This window comes from Neospora caninum, chromosome IV (genome assembly GCF_000208865.1).
Source record: "Neospora caninum Liverpool complete genome, chromosome IV".
Taxonomy (NCBI): Eukaryota; Apicomplexa; class Conoidasida; order Eucoccidiorida; family Sarcocystidae; genus Neospora; species Neospora caninum.
In genome coordinates this window covers 1,486,504-1,504,460 of record NC_018389.1, presented here as the reverse complement: position 1 = coordinate 1,504,460, position 17,957 = coordinate 1,486,504, and the positions used below count along the sequence as shown (strand labels likewise).

The 17,957-nt window shown below is 59.0% G+C and overlaps 2 protein-coding genes across 2 annotated transcripts; one reads left to right on the top strand and one right to left on the bottom strand.

Moving 5' to 3' along the window:
- Positions 1 to 695: 695 nt before the first annotated feature.
- On the top strand, positions 696 to 6,001 carry NCLIV_011370 (uncharacterized protein; the record flags this gene model as incomplete). The annotated part of the gene is made up of 2 exons (XM_003880655.1): positions 696 to 2,744; positions 3,164 to 6,001. The coding sequence occupies 2 exons, from the start codon at positions 696 to 698 to the stop codon at positions 5,999 to 6,001; spliced, it is 4,887 nt and encodes a 1,628-aa protein (XP_003880704.1).
- A 3,104-nt stretch (positions 6,002 to 9,105) lies between these two features.
- Positions 9,106 to 17,705, bottom strand: NCLIV_011360 (putative SET domain-containing protein; the record flags this gene model as incomplete). The annotated part of the gene is made up of 10 exons (XM_003880654.1): positions 9,106 to 9,181; positions 9,474 to 9,541; positions 9,985 to 10,111; positions 10,389 to 10,467; positions 11,062 to 11,219; positions 11,502 to 11,639; positions 12,145 to 12,621; positions 12,743 to 13,642; positions 13,809 to 15,790; positions 16,086 to 17,705. The coding sequence occupies 10 exons, from the start codon at positions 17,703 to 17,705 to the stop codon at positions 9,106 to 9,108; spliced, it is 5,625 nt and encodes a 1,874-aa protein (XP_003880703.1).
- Positions 17,706 to 17,957: the final 252 nt, after the last annotated feature.

Sequence of the window (17,957 nt, the reverse complement as noted above, 5' to 3'; positions counted from 1 at the left end):
GGGTTACTAGGAATACCCTCGATTCTCTTCGACTATCAAAGTTCGCCCCTTCCACCGGAACTTGTAGTCATTGTTTTCCCGTTCATCATCACGCGGCCAACAGCGAAGCTTCTTCCTCTCTCCCTCTGTCGAAGTGTTCACCTCCAGAGATCAGAGAGGAGGAAGACCGTCTACATACTTTAGTGTCGGAGCACCAATACCTGGGCAAAGGGATTCGCCAAGAGAACGAAAACGGGAACGAGGGCCAGGGAGTTGATTTTCCTGGGCTGAGGCTGTTTCCGCCTTCATGGTCGAATTCTGTCTCAGTGACGGCCTGCAGCGAGCAGAGAGGGGGCGTTTCCAAGAGCGAAGACGACAAAGAAAATCGCTCGTTCTTTTCGTCTTACTCATCGGTACACCCAAATCAGGCGGTGGCGTCTGAACGCCCACGCGCCTTGGAGGCGAGTGCAGAAACGCCTTTTGCTGGTGATACAACGGGAAGCACAGCTGCCTCCTGCCTGGCTTCAACAGGTTCCGCCTCTTCGTCTTGTGGATCCGCCGCGGGGTTCGCGACGCCAGTGAAAGAGAGTGCCCTGGCGGAGAACGCAGCTGAAGCAGAGCCGTCGACTCTCGCTTTCAGTCCACTCAAAGAGGTAAAAACGCCCCACGACCCTGCTGTGAATGTTCAAGGGGAGGTGGCCCGGCCTACAAGCTGGATGTCGGCGGTGCTTGGAAAGATCGGACAGAAGGCGAAAGCCGCGCAAGCAGCGTCGGACCTCGTTCACCTGGCAGAGACGCCTGCTGGCCTTTCGAATCAGACTGGAGAGACAACGTGGACAGAGAAACAAGGTGAAGACGCGAACAGGTTAAACGCTATCCGTCAACTTGCTCTTGATCTCCTCTTCGCCGTTTCTTTTCTTCGACCGTTCGGCCGCGCCTCGTCCTGCGTCGCCTCGGTCGCAGCGCCTGAAAGCTCCGGGGATCCGGCAACTGCCTCTTTTCGGGCGCCGTCACCCCACTCTATCTCCTTGTCCTCGCCTGCTCCTGCTGGCCCTCCTGTGGCCTTCGCTTCTGCCGCTTCGGCTGCGCCAGGGGACATATCGAGAGTCAGTGCGCGCCGCCTGCATGGCGCGGGGAAGCGGCCAGAAACACCAACCCTTCGACAGATTTGCCCGACGTACGCCCTGCACACAGAGCTCGTGGAGAAGGCTACCAGTTTAAGGGAACTGACGCTGTATCTGCTGGTATGCTTCGGCCCGCTGCTGGAGCTCCTGCATCGCGACGTCGAGCAAAAATCGTTAGCTGCTTCCCCTTCGCTTGAGGCAGAGACCAGAGCGGCGCGCCGGCAAAACGAACAAGACGCGCAAGGAAAGGAAGAGAAACAAACCGACGTCTCTGCATTCGATGGCCGTTCCCCAGGACCGTCGTCGACTTTTACGGTTTTCTCTGTCTCTTCGGGAACACCTGAAGACCCTGTCCAGGTGTCGAGACAGCTTGCCAGCCTTTTGTCTGACAAGCTGAAAGGGATTGGCGCGATCCTGCAAGTTTTAACAGAAACGAAGTCGTCGGCAGGATCCCGTGTCCTGGACGCTGTGTGTGACGCTCTGGCTGCGGCAGAACACCCGGCGTTGAAGTGTCTTCCTCAGCAGTTCGCGTCTTCCGAGAAAGGCCCGGACTCTCGAGCCGCGGGAGGGCGTGAGTGCGTAAGCATGGAGGTGGGAGAGGATGCAGAACAGTGCGGAAGTCGGAGCGAACCGAGTGGAGACAGCCGGAGAGCCGGAGAGGGAGTAGACGAGCAAGGCTCTATGGCAGGCGAGAAGGACGGTTCCCCTCGCGCGGGGGAAAGTGGAGAAGAAGGAGCTCGCAGAGAGGCAACCAAGCAAGACAGACGCGAGAGAGCAGGACGCACAGAGGGAGGGTTGCTGCCTGCCTCGGCCTCGTCGGAGTTAATTGCGGCGCCTCTGTGGTCTGCCGCAGCTCAGGAAATCTTAGAGCACGAGCACGGCCTCGAGAAAGGACGAAATGGAGAAGAGCGAGCGGCAGGAGAGGCGGAAGCCGACACAGAGAGAGGCGATCCGCCTTCATCTTTCCGCGTTTCCGGAATCGAGAAAACGGTGCCGGCTCAGACGGCCGAGTGCAGTAACGTGCGGTGTACAGCCAGTGGGGAACACGAAGAAACGGACGCTACACGGCGGTTCGGTGAGGACTCGACGCCGAGCGAAACTCTTCCGAAAAACCTCCAGTGGATTGCCCAGCAGCTGGCAACGCCTTTGGAGAATCTCCGAGGCGACGCAGAAGAAGAGCAATTGCTCAGGGAACAAATCTCGCGTTCCTTCTGTCCGTCTGTGCCTTCATCTGAGTCGTCGGCACCGGCTGCTCGCTCACGTTTTGGACTTACCCAAGCGCTTCGCCGCGGAGAGAGGGAAGAAGCAAGCGAGCGACGCAGTGAAGAAACAGGGGACGGAGAGGCTCTGCATGTGGTCTCAGGGGATGGCCCTCGCGGCGAAGGGCGAAGGGAACAGGCCGCTGGAGACGAACTGGACAGCGGTGGCCGAAAGGAAGAGACGACCGAAACAGAACGCGCCAGGATGCGGTCTGAAACCCTAGCCGCAGAGCTCATTGACATCTTGGAGAACGAGAACTACAAAAAGCACCTGCGCGTGCGGGAGAAACAGCAACAGGGGCAGTTGTTGTTGCTGCTCCGAAAACTTCAAGAACACGCGGAAGACAGTGGAGACCTTTTCCTTGGCTCAACACACGAAAAGGTAGGGAACAAAACGCACATGTATTCAAACAGATGGTGCCATCGAGGGTCTCCTAGGGTTACCGCTGAACGGGAATGCGGGCGGTAGAATAGACTCGTTTGTCTACGGCGCGCCAGAGGAGCATCCGTCTTCGACAGGTGTCCGCGCGTTACGTCTGGGCCGTCACACATGGACGTAGCTGGGTGTGCGTGTCTGTGTGCATGTGTGCGTGGCTGACGCGGACCGGTGTGCATGGTTGAGTGTTGTGCGGCCTCGCGACCAGGGATATGCGTCGCATTCGGCAGTGCCCCGCGCTCTCGAGAACGGACACAGACGAATGGATCTGCATGCTTTTGGGAGCTAGGATCGCAGTCGCGGATGGCAGGCGTGAGTCTTCGAATGCCGGCTGCAACGCCGCTGTCCTGGGTGTTTGTGCACAGAATTCCCTGGCAGGATATTCCGGTTTATTTTCCGCAATCCCGTCTGGCGTGTACGAGAGTCTTCCCCCCACGGGCGTCCCGTCGCGCGAGACGCCTTCGCCTCTTTCTTCTTTTGCCTCGCGTTTGGCCTCGAAACGTGCTTCAGTCTCTTCCTCGTCTGGTGGTCTCCCCGCGTGGTCTTGCACAACCACGGCCTCTCTTCAGGCTTCTTCCTCCTCGCAGTGTACGTCCGCAAACGCGTACTCGCCTCTCTCTTCGACTCCGACATCTCCTGCTTCCCTCCTTTCGCCACCTCAGAACCTCTTCTCTCAGCAGCCGGTCTGGGCCTCTGGGGACACCCTTTCGTCTCCTCTTCTCCTTCCGTCGTCTTCTCTTTCGCTCGCGCTGTCGACGCTTCCACATCGCCTAACCGATGCGCCGAGCCACACGGGGGGTAGCTCGCTGAGCGGCGAAACGCTGTTGTGTGCAAAGGACGAGACTGGGGAGGGGGTAGGAAAACGTGAGGGAGGCGCCTCGACGTCTGCTTGCCTCAGCCAGCGCGGCCCGGATGGCAAGACACCGCGTGACTGCTCAGCGGCCATCCGCGCTACCGAGCTCGCTGCGGAGTCTCTTTCCTCTGCCGCCGCTCCTCTGTCTACTTTCTCGAGTCTGCCTGAAGGCGGAGTCGAGAAGATGAGAGCAGCTGACGGGCTGCGCCCGTCGTTGCCTTCCTCCAGCGCATCTGCTCTACGCGTAGGGCAACGAGCGTCAGGTGCGCGTGCCGCAGAGAGGTTTTCCTCTGGCACTGGGCCAACCGCGGTTTTGCCGACGGCAGTCCAGCTGTTTCTGAGGAAACGGAAAGGCGAATTCTTGGAAAGGGAGCCTGAGGGAGACAGCGGGCGCCACTTGAGAGACGGCCGCGGCAAGCAGTGTCGCGAGGAAGGTCTGTCCCCGCATTTTGCTTCCCTTGCTCTCCCGTACTCAACGCCAGCCTGTGAGGGCCAGTCAGACCAAGGCGCCAAGGCCGCACCTGCGTCTCCCATCGACTCGGGCTCGTCCTCCATTCCTTCTCTCCTAGGCAGCTCTGCCGCGCGCGGGGAGGCGGCGCAGGCCGACGAGATGGGAGGGACTGCAGGTGGGCGGGACGCCATCGGACGCGACCTGCCTGCTGACCTTTCGTTTCCCTTCTCCGCGTTTCTCTCGCGCGTCGTCGCCCGGGCCCAGGAAGAAGAGACTCAAGCGCGACGAGGTGACCCGAGAAACCACCGCAACGAAGCGAACGAAAAGGTGCAGTGCGGAGACAGCGAGAGACGACCGGACGCTCGAAAAGCGACTGCTCGGCGAGGGGGTGGAAGTGCCGCAGAGGGGCTGGAAGACGACGCGAAGCGGACAGCCAAGAGTGAACACGAAGAGACGGACGAAGGGCTTTTCTTCCGCCATCTCGCCCTCCATCTCGTTCGCCTTGCGAAGAGAGAACAAGACGAGAGGCAACGAGGCCGGCCGCCGTGCGCATCGGAGACTTACAGCATCGCCGAGGCAGGCAGCATGGGTTCACACGCTTTTCCTTGCGCGATTGGGGGCGCCAGTGACAGGACGAACAGTGCCCTGTGGAGCTCGCCGTCAGACTTCGATAGACCTGGTGAACCGACACCTTGGACAGGGTTGACAAAGGTCGGATCTTTCGGGTCCCGCACCCGCACGGATCGGGGGCAAAACGAGGGCGTGCCGTCTCTCTTCTCGTCGCTGTCCACGAATGGGCCTGGGATCGTCTCCGAATCGCCGTCCTGTTTCGGCCCATGCGGCGGTCGTCTCTCGCCTTCTGCGTTCGATTTGTCGAGGCGACCAGCGTTTGGAGAAGACGGAGATAGGAACGGAGTTTCTCTTCCGTCCTCCGGCGGGGATTTGTCTCCTCATTTGGTTCCGTATACCTCTCCGGAGCTTCGGCCCCAAAGCACCAGACGCCTCGAGCCGCTCCTGTCCTCGTTCTCGGATCCGAGCCATTCCGCGGCGGGAGATGCGTCCCGTTTGGGCGAGTGCCTCAGTGGGCTGTCTCCGCCGCTGAAGGATGGCGGGGCTGCCCGAAGTGTGGCGGACAGTGTGTCTCCGTTTGTGGGGTCGGCGGGGGTGTCTCCGTTTGTGGGGTGTCGGGGCTCGGGTGGAGGGGACTGCCGCTGTGGAGGCCCAGAGACAGGCTGCATGTATCGCAGTGGGGTAAGTGGGGTTGTGTATGACAAAAGCGGGCAAAAATGGACGGCCCGATGGAATGAAGACGGCAAGCAGCATAAGCGGACGTTTGCCGCCGCGAAGTACGGTTTTTTGAACGCGAAAATGAGAGCCGAGGCATGCAGAGGCGAGGCGAGGGAACGAGCCGCCGCCCGAGCCCGCCAAGCGACGGAGCGAAGTCATCAACGGCGAACGGACGCGAGCAAGGGGACCCGAGGCATAGGAGAACGGGAGAGGTCTCGTCCCTCGTGTGTGGCGTCGCCGTCTTTCTTCAGAAGAAAGTCGCTCAGTGTAAGAAGTGGTAGAGGCGGGGAAGAAGAGCGAGAACGAGGAGACGACCTGGAAGGTGAACACCCCGGCGAGGCAGGCGGCATGTTTCTGCCTGAATCGGTGAAGCCAGACAGTGAGGCAGAGGGGGAGGGGAGAAGAGAACATGAAACCGAACGAGGCGCAGAAAGCACAGTCCGGACGCACGCTCAGGAAACGGTGAAGAGCGAATCCAAGGACGGGACTTCCCAGGATGTCGCGTCTCCTGCATCTTCTGTGGGCCCCGTGGCGCCAGGGACAACAGAGAGAGACAGGAGCGAGGAAGAGAAAGGGGCCGAGAAGAACGAGAGTAGCGTGACGGAGAACTAGGGGGAAGCCGAGGCGGTTCTTACGGCAGGAGGAAGTGAGGCATCCGTACAGAAGACAGAGCAGAAGGTAGACACAGACGTGGAAAAGCCGGAAGAAGCGAGGAGGGAGAAAAGGACGAAGGAAGGCGAGGAAAAGGAAGGTCCATCGATAAGAGAGAGCGGAAACAACGGCGTAGCATCCAAAAGAGGAAAAACGGACGGTGATGAATAGAGTGTCACAGACGCCGGGGACGAAGAAGAAGCATGAACAGTTTCTAGCGGATTCGTACACAGGACAAAAAGACAGTTGTACGCGCCAGCCTGGCTTGGTGTGTAGACAACCGTTTATGCACAGCTGTGTATTGTTTCTTTCTGTGATCCTGCGAAATGTGGAAGAGGCAAGGCGCTTAACCCAATGCCTGCGGCTATGATATATATATATATATATATATATATACTCGCCGTCGGCACGGTGTCTAGGCGCAGCGGAAGAGAGCATCGCGAGCGTGGTTCAGCCTTTGTATTAGGTATGCATGTTGCCGAAGGAGACGCGCGGCTGCACGTCCTGGCGAACGTTTATGCGTGTGTGTGTTTTTTGTCTGATCCCGCCGCAAGAGTCTTAATGCCTGCCTTCCGTGACTTATCTCTGTCGTATGTAAATTGTGTTTTTAACGGTATAGCTGTGCAGTCTGATATTGCCAGCTGAATAGTTCTTGCGATTTCGCGTCTTTCACCGTATGATTCTCGGCGCACAGGCTTTCTCAGCTGTCCGCATGTCTTTCCGGTCCCTTGTAAGGCACGCGGTCCCTGCGCGGCTTATCGCCGCGGTGTGAGGCAGCGAAAGGCTCAGTTTCCCTTCGTACATGCGAAGGGAAACTGTGTGGAGGTAAACGCATCGGGATGTTTCTAGGTTTCGTCGGTTAAGGAACAAAGATTTCCAACGCACTGCATCTCCGGATGCAAACGATTGTATCATCCATCCCGATGTCGATTTATGTGAGCTTGGTTGTCCTTTGATAAAGCACGCGTTTTCCTGTTTTTGGGCCAGAACTGGTCTTCCTTGTCCTCCCGTCCCCCCAGTGGTGTATCCCCCCTCGCAGTCACCGATGCACACTTGGGAATGTCTGTCCCCACGCCGACTCCTGGTTCAAACGTATCGGCGTTCTGTGCCGTCTGCATTCGTGTCAGCACGACCGGTTTACAGGTTTCAACCGGGTCTGTGCGCGTCCATGTTTCCTGTTGCTTTGTTGCACTGTATCTGTCCTTTTGTGCGGAGAGTTTCGGAATTTCACCCGAATCTCACACTTGTTCTCTGCTCGACACTCTTCCCTTTCTGTTTTGCAGACGTCGCCGTGAACCACGCCAGTGGATAGGTACTGTTATACGCCGGTATATCATTTGCGTTTTTGCCTGTACCTTTCCGTTCCGCGGTTTCTGCGTCGCTTCCCCCCTTTCTCCCGGCGCCGTCGGCCTTGCCCATCTGTCCTCTTTTTCTGTGCTCTTTCGGGTTTGTCTCTTCGCTCCTGTGCGCTGCATTGCGGGAAGCCGTCGCAGTGTGTGTGTAGGAGCAGAACGGGAGAGACGGAGTGCGGAACGTCAGATCGACTTGGAAGTTGTTGTGGTGTCGCTGTGTGTGCTGAACGGGACGAAGGCCGAAAGAAGCGACAGACTAATATGGTGTTTGTGTCCGAAATGTGGTCGGGAAAAACGACACCCTTCTCTCCTGAAAAGACGCCCTATCCGGGTACACTCACGCGAGGGAGCGTAAGAGCTCGTTGACTTGCAGACGACACTCATCGGCAGCGCCAGCTCACGGTCTGTCGTCGCTCCCAGTCTGCAGCCCGACCCGCTGCTCTACAGTGCTCCAGCGAGACACTTCTCAGTTTCCAATCTTGCCTCGGTGGAACACGCTGGGTGAGGAAGAATGGACTGCGCGCCAGCCTATCCGAAAAAAGCTGGAAAGCGACAGCCGCAGAGACACCATTTGCACCCTACACATGTACACTGCACTTTCTGTCTCGGCGCTCCAGTCAAACAGACCCAAGCTCTTTGCGGGTAGATCGCAAGATACGGAACTCTAATTTATATATATATATATATATATATATATACATATATATTTCGCTGTTCTACATGAGAAAAGGCTGCGTTCAAAAGCGGGCGTGGTTTGCTGTCCTGAATCTGCGCGACCTCCACTCCCTGTCTCGAAGCTGGGAAGGGTCGGGGGACTCGGAAGTTCGACAGAGCTGCTGGTCTTTTACCGCAGATACACATCTGGAGGAAAACAGTGAACTTCGTTGCATCGTGACAGGTGAACAATTGCAGGCGCCACAAACGCCGGGCACCGAATGCATGCGCATGCACAGGCCTACGAGACTTTGTGGACTGGAATTCGTGGGCGAGTGAAAATACAAATAAGGCACTGTACACACGCGAGTTTGTCGTTAAACCGAATACGCAACTGCGCGGTCTGCCTCAATGCGGCAATGACGGAGACTGCACGTCGAAAAAGGAAACTCCCACTGCGAGAGAAAGCGCAAACTAAGACGGCACACAACGCGCACCGGGGAGAACTCTCACGTTTCTACGCGGTTCGGTCATGCGCCCATATACAGATAGACTCCACACGCGCACAACCGCATGCAGGCAGACACTAATCCCGCAAGAGCTCGCACCCGTTCTTCCCCCACTTTCCTTGAACAAAGAGAACTGTGGGCCCTAGGGACAGGCCAGGCAATCTGGAAAAAGAAAAACGGTTGACAAAGGCAATGGACAATTGAAACGAGTGACTGTGGGAACCCAGACGCACCCCGAGCAGAGATCGCTCTGAAAGGCCGTGTCGTCCACTTCACATCTGGACATACATTACGACGCGGCTCTCACAGGAACCGACACGCGAGGGCGCCCGTGGCCAAAAACACACATTCAAAGGCACAAAAGCACATGCACGTTTAAATAGACTTTTACGGATCTTCATGGATATATACGCGAAGGCAACCGCCTCTGGACCATACGCAAGTGTGCAGCATTGCTGTCTCGCTTCGCGACACACCGGCGTTCTCCCCCCGACGATTCACGTGAAACCAAGGGAGCGGGCCACCGAAACATACATCCAAAGCGACAGCTTCAGCTGTTCAACCACGGGTGTTCCTTGATAACGTCAGGATCGCGCTCGCCGTAGTCCACCAGCAGCTCTTCGCCTCTGAGAAAAACGAAGTGGAAACCAACCAAACACCAGTCCGTCTGCCAGGTGCGCCGCACACTCTTCGCTCTCTCACGAATCTCCTGTCAGATGGCTGTGCACATATCTAATATACATGCGTACATATACATGTATCCACATATATACACATATATCAACATTTACATACATATATATATATATATATATATGTATATATGTTTATATGTATATCCAGGCCCTCGCTAAAGCGGCGTTTGCCAACTCCAGCTCGCTTGTGTCTCGTCGCCGCTGCATGCGGGGCTTTCCTCACTGTTCTATGTTTCTTCGTGCGACGAAAATCAGCCGAGGCTCGCTGTTGAAGTCGCCCATCGTGATTGCCTGAAGACAGGCAGGCCAGCGTACACCCATAAACACACACAGGCAACATCCCTTCATTCTGCACTCATCCGCTATCCAGAAAGCGAGACGCGCACGCAGCTATGGTATACATGCATTCAGTCGCGCACGTATCTCTCTCTCTCTCTCTCTCTATATATATATATATATATATATGTAGAATGAGGAATTTCATGCGCGTTTCGCCAGCAAGTCTAAGGAGGCTTGTAACACATGCCTTCCACTCGCTGCGCGTCTTTGTCGGTTCGATGAGACAAAGTCGATCACTAAACACCGCGAGACATTTCTCGGCACCCTGGATCCTTCCCTACACAGGTCGACATATGCATGTTTACCCACGGAGAGAAAACGGTGCAAGCCACAAACTGCATTTCCTTGAGCAACTTAAGAATTCTTTGGCGTGTGGAAAGGTTCAGGTGCCGTACTCTGGGGGTCATATTTGGATTTCTGCGGGAGTGGTTAATGAGGCGAGCGGGTCCAAAATCTTGTTTTTCGTCTGTGGCGTCGATAGCCATCATCCGAGATCCGTTTTTGAAGTAGAACATGAAGCTCCTAAGGACGAGCAACAACGCAGGACACCACAACAAAACCGTCCAGGCCACGGGCCGAAAATCTGAAAAAATGCTCCTGGTGTGCGCAGGCCGGTCCAGGCACTGCCGTGTGTCGCGAGCGTCGCTCGCTGTCTCTGGAGAATGCCTGTCTCTCTGTCAGCGTCTTTCGGAGCTTGTTGAGGCTCTTGCGGTCGCCTCCTTCGCTCCTCGCGTGAGCAGGGATTCACCTTCTGCCTGTTTCCCTTTTTAAAATCGCATCGCTCTTCGTTCTCGCCTACCCCATCGGAACCTTCGACCGGTTGTAGCGTTGCTCCCTCTCGCGGGCTTCACGTTCGGAACACAGTTCGCCTTTGTACTCTGAGACCGGGAGACACACGTACACCGAGGCAAGCGTTGCGGCTGCGTGCGAGTCGCCGCTTTCGCGCTTCCTTTGCCCGGAAGACGCCAAAAAGCGAGATGGAAGGAAAAGGACGCGCGCACTCGCCGTCTGCGAGCGCGTGCTCGAGACGCCGTGGGGAAACGACTTCAGAACCCCCGCAATACAGATGGGTTCAAAGCAGTTACCTATCTTCCGTATAAAGCCGGGAGGACGGAAAAAAGGCTGGACGGTATACGACAGCTCGCGGCCCTCGAGGTGTCCGGACAGACGAGCATTCAAAAGCAACGGAAGCAGAAGCGCTGCCGCAACGCATTCCTTGCTGGATCGGAACAGACGAAAGGGAACCGAGACTCCAAAAAGGGACACAGTGAGCGAAGGCGAAGGACGGCACGAGGGTACAGAGAGAAACAAACAGAACGGGGAAGGCGGACAGCTGGATAACAGAGAACACCGAGAGGATGAAGAAGCTAGAGAAAGCGCAGTCCACCAAGACGGCGTTGAAGACGCCAGTTCGAACGAGGATCCCGTAATACACTCGTGGACGAAGCGTCTCCAACAGTGGGTTTCCTTACCGACAACGAAATCGTCTTTTAGAATTGTATCTGCAGCAAAGACGGCGCGACCTTTCCCAGGCACTTTCGTGAGGCGAATGCACGCCGTCAAATCCCGCCGAAGACACTCCTGGTAAATCACCGTTCGCTGCCGGATGCTCATCACGGATAAGGGCCACCTTTGCAAAGAACAAGAAAAAAAGACAACACCGTCACCTGGGGACGGCGATAAGGGAACTGCGGCTCAAACACACAGGATACACTGGAAAAGAAGCGCCGTCGAAAGAGGCCCAGAGGCACGCAGGAACAACACAAAGGCAGGACGAATGCGAGGGAGGAGCGCGCGAGCGAAGGAACCGTCGGCACACACAGTACGCAGAGCGACGGGCGGCAAGTCGACACGCCAGCGCGAGACGCGGGGGAAGAAACTGCATGCAGAAAATCGCGAGAGAAAGCCCTACTTGAGGATGCCTTGTTCTGGATCGATCATAATCTCGATGAGTGCCTCGTCGTCATTCTCCGGCAGCGACGGCACGCGCGGCTTCTTTGACCCTTTCCCGTCGTTGTAAATCTCACCCGCCAGCGCGGCACGTCGTGCGCTGCAGCGAGACAAAGGAAAGAACGCCAGGCGTGGTCCTTGCACAGCATCGCAGGTGTATGTACACTCGCAGACACGCAACGGGAGAAGGCACGACGCACCGCGTGGCACAGGATCGAACGATGCTTGGTCCTGACGCCGTGCGAAACGCCTACGTGTCTACCAGCCTCCAATCCGCCAGTCAACGCAAACGCTGGGTCAACGGTGGACTCGCATGCGCCGCGACAACGCGCAGCGGTGCTGATCCGCCTAGCTGCGCTGGGGACGGGCCCTCTCTGAGGGTCTATCTCGCTTATCCTCTCCATCCCTTCGTTCTTTCTCGATTCCCACATGTATATATATATATATATATATATATATATATATATATATATATATGTATAGCGAGAGACGTGGGGATGTTCAAGTCTGTAGAGAAAGCTCGCCCGCTGGAAGGCAAACGCTGCGAGGCTGGTCGCGGCGGCGCATGAGTCCCCACCAAGCACAGAGACTGGCGCCGCACTTACATCATTCTTTGCGCCTTTTCTTCGAACTCGATCTTCATTTCCTCGAATCGTTCCTCCAGCTCCTTTTGCCGCTTTTCTTCTCTTTGCTTCGCCTTGTCGACCGCCCCTTCTCGGTCTCGTGCGCGTTCGCCTCGGCCCTTTTCATCGCCGGACCCAGCTAGCCACGTCTCGAGGCAGAAGCCGTCGTCTGTGCCCGTTTTGTTCCTTTTCAGCCGCCGACAGGCGGTCTGTGAATCATCCCTGAGAGACTCGCCACCCCGCCGCGACGCCCCGAACCTCCCCGGAGCTAAAGAAAGGAAAGATGGGTTTTCCGTGTCGCCTCTCTTTCGCCGTCCGCGGGCACTCCTCAGCGACGCCACCGACGGAGCGATCGTGCGCACGACTTCGTCGATGTCTTTGTTTCCGCGACTGAACCGAATGATGTTCCAAAAGAGATTCGGCGCGTACTGGGCGACGTTCACTGCAGACAAGTCCGCTCTGCGAAACACGGAGCGCAACGAAGCACAAAGCATGATCGCAAACGCACACCCAGCCCGTGCCACAAACGCAACGAGTGTACGTACACACCGACGCCGAGTCTGTCGGCTGCGGGGCCTACCCTCTGGAAACGATAGCGACATCGACAATGAGTTGAAGCGCCCGAGCCAGAAACGCCTTGTCGTAAATTCGGATTCGGTCGGCCTCCCGGAACTGACTGAACTCGGTTGGATAGTCGACTTCGGCTAAGCTTCCGTTGGGAAGGTCGTGGGACGAAAGCGCAAAGGACCGTGTCTCGTTTCGCCCCTTGGGTTTCCGGCGGTCCTCGTCGCTGTCTTCGTCTGAGTCTCCTTGGTCGGAGGACGCCTTCGAGCAGCTCTGGGCAGTCGCCGGTTCGTCTTGCTCGTCCGGGATTCGGTCCTGGTCCTCAGCGGCCATGACCGCCTCGCCGCCCGCCTCGGCTTTGCTGCTTCTCGACGTTTCGCCCTCCTCGTCCCCGCCAGCGCAGCCGCCCCGGGCCTTTGTGTCCCTCGCTTCTTCGCCGCTCTTCTTGTCTTCTACCTGTCGACCCGGCTCGCTCGTGAGCGTCGTTCCCGGGTGTGCTGCAGGCCCCGAAGGAGCGGAAACAGAGAAGGACGACTCTTCGTCCTTTGTCTCATCGGCCAGCGCCGAAACGGACGCCTTCTTCGCTGTGTCTGCCGCTGCCTTCGCCTGGTCTGCACACAAGTTCACATCTCGCTCACCCTTCACGGGCGTCCGGTCCCACGCCTGCTCTCCAGGCCCCGCCCCGTCGACGCTGCACGAACCTCCCTCCTTCCTCTCCGGATTCGCCGCCTCGTTCTCCTTGTCGTCCGCCCCCTTGCCCGTCGCTTCCTCGTCCTCGTCTCCAGAAGCCGAAGCTGCCGACGCGGGCTCAAAAGGGTCGACTTGCTCTTCGCGACGCTCGCCGTCGGGGGAACACTGAAAGATGCGGAACCGCCGCTGGACGGCCCCCGAGACGCGGTGACTCGCCAGGGACATGCTGCATGCAACAGGAAAGAAGGGCGAGAAAGCGAAACGCGTTCACTGGCTGCCGATCTGCATGAATTCGCCGCGTGAAGCTCTTTGGTGCAGACCCTCGCTGCGATCCTCCCCCCCTTCTCTCTGTTTGCATGACTTTGGGCCCGCCGCGCGCCTTCGGACCCTACTTGCAGCGGTGAGGCGTCGGACTCGGCGCGAGCCCCAGAAGCACTCGCACTTCGGACGTGAAGGAGAACGGCAGGTCGAGGTCAGGATCCATGCCATCGTCTTCGTAGTCGTCGACATACGTCCAGTTTTTACACCCTGCGGCTCCGCGAGCAGTTTCCTCCGGCTCCTTCGCCGCCTCCTCTGCGTGGGCATGGCCTCGGTTCGGCGCCACTAGGAGCCGCAACAGGTGCGCGGGGTGTCTGTTCGCCTTGCCGGGGTCTGCGCTGCTGCGCACCCCCTCGTCTTTGCCTGCGCCGTCTGCCCCACTTCCCTCGACTCCTGCTTCGCCTGCGTCTCCAACGACTGCCTTGGTTTCTTCACCCTCGTTTTCTCCGAGGCCCGAGGCTGGTACGGACGCATCATGGCCGGCGGCAGACGCCAAGGCGCCGGAAAAGAGAGACGATGCAGCACCCACGGAACCGGACTTGAAGAGACAGGACGGCGGCGAGCTGTTTCTCTCCTCTCGCCGTCCGCTGCCTCCGGTGTAGCTCCCGCTCGCAAATACTCGTGATTTCTTCAGCAGCAACTTCTTCGGTCGCTTGCGCACCGAGACACTCAAATCATAGGTGTCGGCGCCCTCGTCGTCGGGCAGATATTGGCGAAAATAAATGTAGTCCTCGCCGATCACTTTGCCTTGAGAGCAGCAGTAGAAGTCTCGCATGTCAACGGCTGTTAATGGGCAGCCTTTCTTCCCGCCGTTGGCCCAAAACAAATCTTCGTCGTCTTCCTCTTCTCTCTCTTGGAGCGAAGGCGAAGCAGCCCGTGCGTCGGCAGTGCCTCGCGAACCGTCCTTTGAGGCGCCTGGAAAGCCTTGCGGAGAACCGCGAACGCCGCACCCCAGCCGTGCAGAAGCAGAGGACGGCGAGGCACACACGGCAGCGTCGCCGGGCAGTGGGGATCCGCTGCCAGTGGAAGGCGCGGTCGAATGTGACGCACACTGATCGCCGCCTGGAGACGAAGGGGGCGTTGGGGATTTTGAGGTCGCTTGGTCATCTTGTCTACGGAGACTCTCGGAAGGCGCTTGCTCGGTCCTCGGCACCTCTTCCGGTTTTGTCGCTTTTTCAGGACCACCCAAACTCTGCACGTGCTCTGTGTCTTTTCCCGGTGCGGCCTTCGCATCCTGTGGTGCGTCGACTCCGTGAAGCGCCCCGTTGTTCCCTACTCCTGCCGCCAGCGCGACAGAGAGGCCACCCAGACCCTGCGCGGCTGTCGACTCGCCGCCTTCGCCCTTCACTCTTGCCTGCTGGCCTTGGTCTCCGTGGGCGCTCGAGCCTTCGACTGCCGTACACACCTGTCCTTCGTCTCTTTGATGTGCGCCGGCGCACGGGCCGTTCTCCACAGGCGGACATTCTGCTTGACTCGGAGACGGCACGGCAAGAGGAGAGAGCGACGGCGCGGGAGTGAGCGCGAAGGGCTCAAGCGCATGAAAACACGCGTCACCGGCCGTCTTCCCGGCGCGGGTTTCGTCCGGTAACGAGGCCGCAGCCGCGGAGAAAGAAGGCTCTGTTGCCTCGCTTTCTAGGCATCCAAAGGGGCTCAGCGACGGAGACGAGGTGGATCGCGCAGAGACAGCCCGGCTGCCGGCCTCTGCGTCGCCGACACTGGCTGAGGCTGCGTCTGGGGGCGACTTCTCGCCTTGAGAGGACACCTTGACGCGCGCATTCGGAGACGGCGAGGAGCACGGAGACCGCCTTCGCTGGGTCTTGGAAGTCTGGGACGACGGCTTCTCAGGCTCGCCGGTCCGGAGCAGATTGAGCACGTGCTTCCGATACGCGTGGGGCGTCCGCGCCAGCGGCAGGCGAAACGCCGCCGTTGCGCTTCGCCGGCAAACGTGAGAGAAGAGGAGAGCCAAGGAAGTTGACGAGAGAATGAGAAACGGGATTTGGTTTCGCCGATACTTGGTTTGCATCAGCACCGGACAGTGGGTCCACGGAATGTAGGCCTGGCGAGCGACGACGGACACAGAACAGCAAGACAACGCAGGCACGACTCTCAGACGCAGCCGCCCTGAGTTTTTGCATGCGCCGTTGCTCTGAAAAGTGTAACGGGTCTGAGGAATCTGTGCTGCAGGCAAGAAAAACCGGCTGCCCCAACTCGCGCGTCGCACAGGCGGCTCAGACGGAGACGCGCAGCTCCTCCACCTGCCGGAGAACTGACCACTCGTCCGCTGTCGCTGTCGTGTCACCTGGTGTTCGGACTCTTCCCTTGAAAACTGGGGGAAAAAGGGGGAGGCTTACCTGGACATCGGCGAGAATGTCGATTCCTTTTTCGGTCCAAACAAGGTAGACGCGTTCCTCTTGCATGCCGGGAAGCGGCAAAAAGCCCTTTGCCTCGCCCCGGTCGATCCAGACAACTCGGTGTTTCTCCGACATCGTCTGCTCCACCAAGCGTCGCACTTTTTCACTCAGAGCGCCAGCGCGCCCCGCCCCACCCCCAGAGGCTCCCCCGTGTGAGCCGTGGTTCCCGCGTCCCCCCGCCGAGCCACCCGATGCATGCGAGACAGCTAGCCAGTGGTAGGGGTGGCTGTGTGCCCCGTGGCCCCGCGCGAACGGCGAGGCGTCTTCGTATTTCCGCGAGAAACCGCCGGACGCAGGCCGCTTCGACGTCGGCCGCTGAAAGGGCGAGAGCGTCGGAGGGTGCAGAGGCGAGGCGAGAACGTCGCCCACGTTGCGGCGGACCTTCTTCACTTGCCCGGGCCCCAGGAAGTGCCGACCGCAGTCTTCTCGGCCTCGGCGGCCTGCCGCTGCAGTCGCTGCAGATGCGCCTTTCCGGCACTTGGACACCGACGGACGCTTCGACGCGGCCCCGTCGAGGGGTGGAGTACTCGTCAGGCTCTTCTTCGCATTTGACTCCCCCCGGGAGACCGAGGCGAGAGACGCCGAGCGCCCAGAAGAGGCAGCCGAGGCCGCGCCCGCCTTCCGTTTCGAAGCCAGACTGTCTTTCTTCGAACTCTCGTCGCCGAGTGCGCCAACTTCGTTTCCCTCGCCGAGCACGCCGGAACACACAGGCGCAGAGGCTTGACTCTTTTCACTCGCCTCGTCGCCGTGGCATACCTCGCACGGGTCCCCCACAGCCGCGCTTGGGAGAGCGTCAATCTCTTGGGCAGGCCCCGAACTCTCCAAGTCGCCCGCCGCGCCTGCGATCTGTCCCCTCGCCCACGCGAACCCTCCTGGGTCACCCAGTGCAGACCCCGACGAGCACGCCGGCTGTCTGTTTGAACCGCGGACGAGACTCTTGGCAGCTGCGCGGACTCCACGCTGAGGACCGGCGCTGTCTGGCGACGGTGCAGGCACGAGACTTGATCCCTCGACGCCTTTGCGTCCCTGCGAGAGGGCGTCTCCACCTCCGTCGCTGGGGGCCAGACTGCTGGGCGTGTCCTTTGTCTCAGCAGGCAGAGAACCCCCCAGGATGGCCTGTGCGTCTGCGCCGTCTCGGGGAACGGAGCATGCGCCCGCACGCGACGCCGGACGCAGGGCGACATTCGCAGAGCCATCGACTGCGTTCGCGCTGTCGCTCGCCACGGACGCCCCGACTGTGCGATCCCACAGGTGGTGCGTCGCCGGTTCGAGTCGCTTCTCTGTTTCGGGTTCCCCCGGCGCACACCCTTCGCTCTCCTGTTTTGTGGATGCTTCTCGGCCGTGCGGAAAAGCGCCTGGCCCCTCGGCCGCAACCGCTTCGCAGGGCGAGCCGTGCGGCTGCGACTCCGGATCCGCCCGACTGAGGGCTGCAGGCGCACCTGGCATCTCGGCAGAGGTCTCGTCGTCCACCTCTTTCTGGAGGGAAATCTTCAATTCATTCCCGTCCATGCGTTGCACTGTCTCGGCGCTCGACGAGGACGCCGCAGTCCGTAGCGGCATAGTCGCCAGGCCCCAGCACTAGACACGCACTCTGCTGGTGAGACAGAAACGGTGAGAAGGGGCCGAGGCGGGAGGTCAACAGCAGAGACACCGCGCGGCTACTAACGCTCTCTGTCGAAGAGTTGAAAGGTGGCGAGAGGCGTCTGTCGGGAAGGCTCACGCCCACGGCGAGAAAAAGGCAGGCCGGGCGGACCGCCTCGCTGTCAGAGTCTCCCCCGTCCCGCGTACCGAGCAGCAGCTTGCATGCTTGGG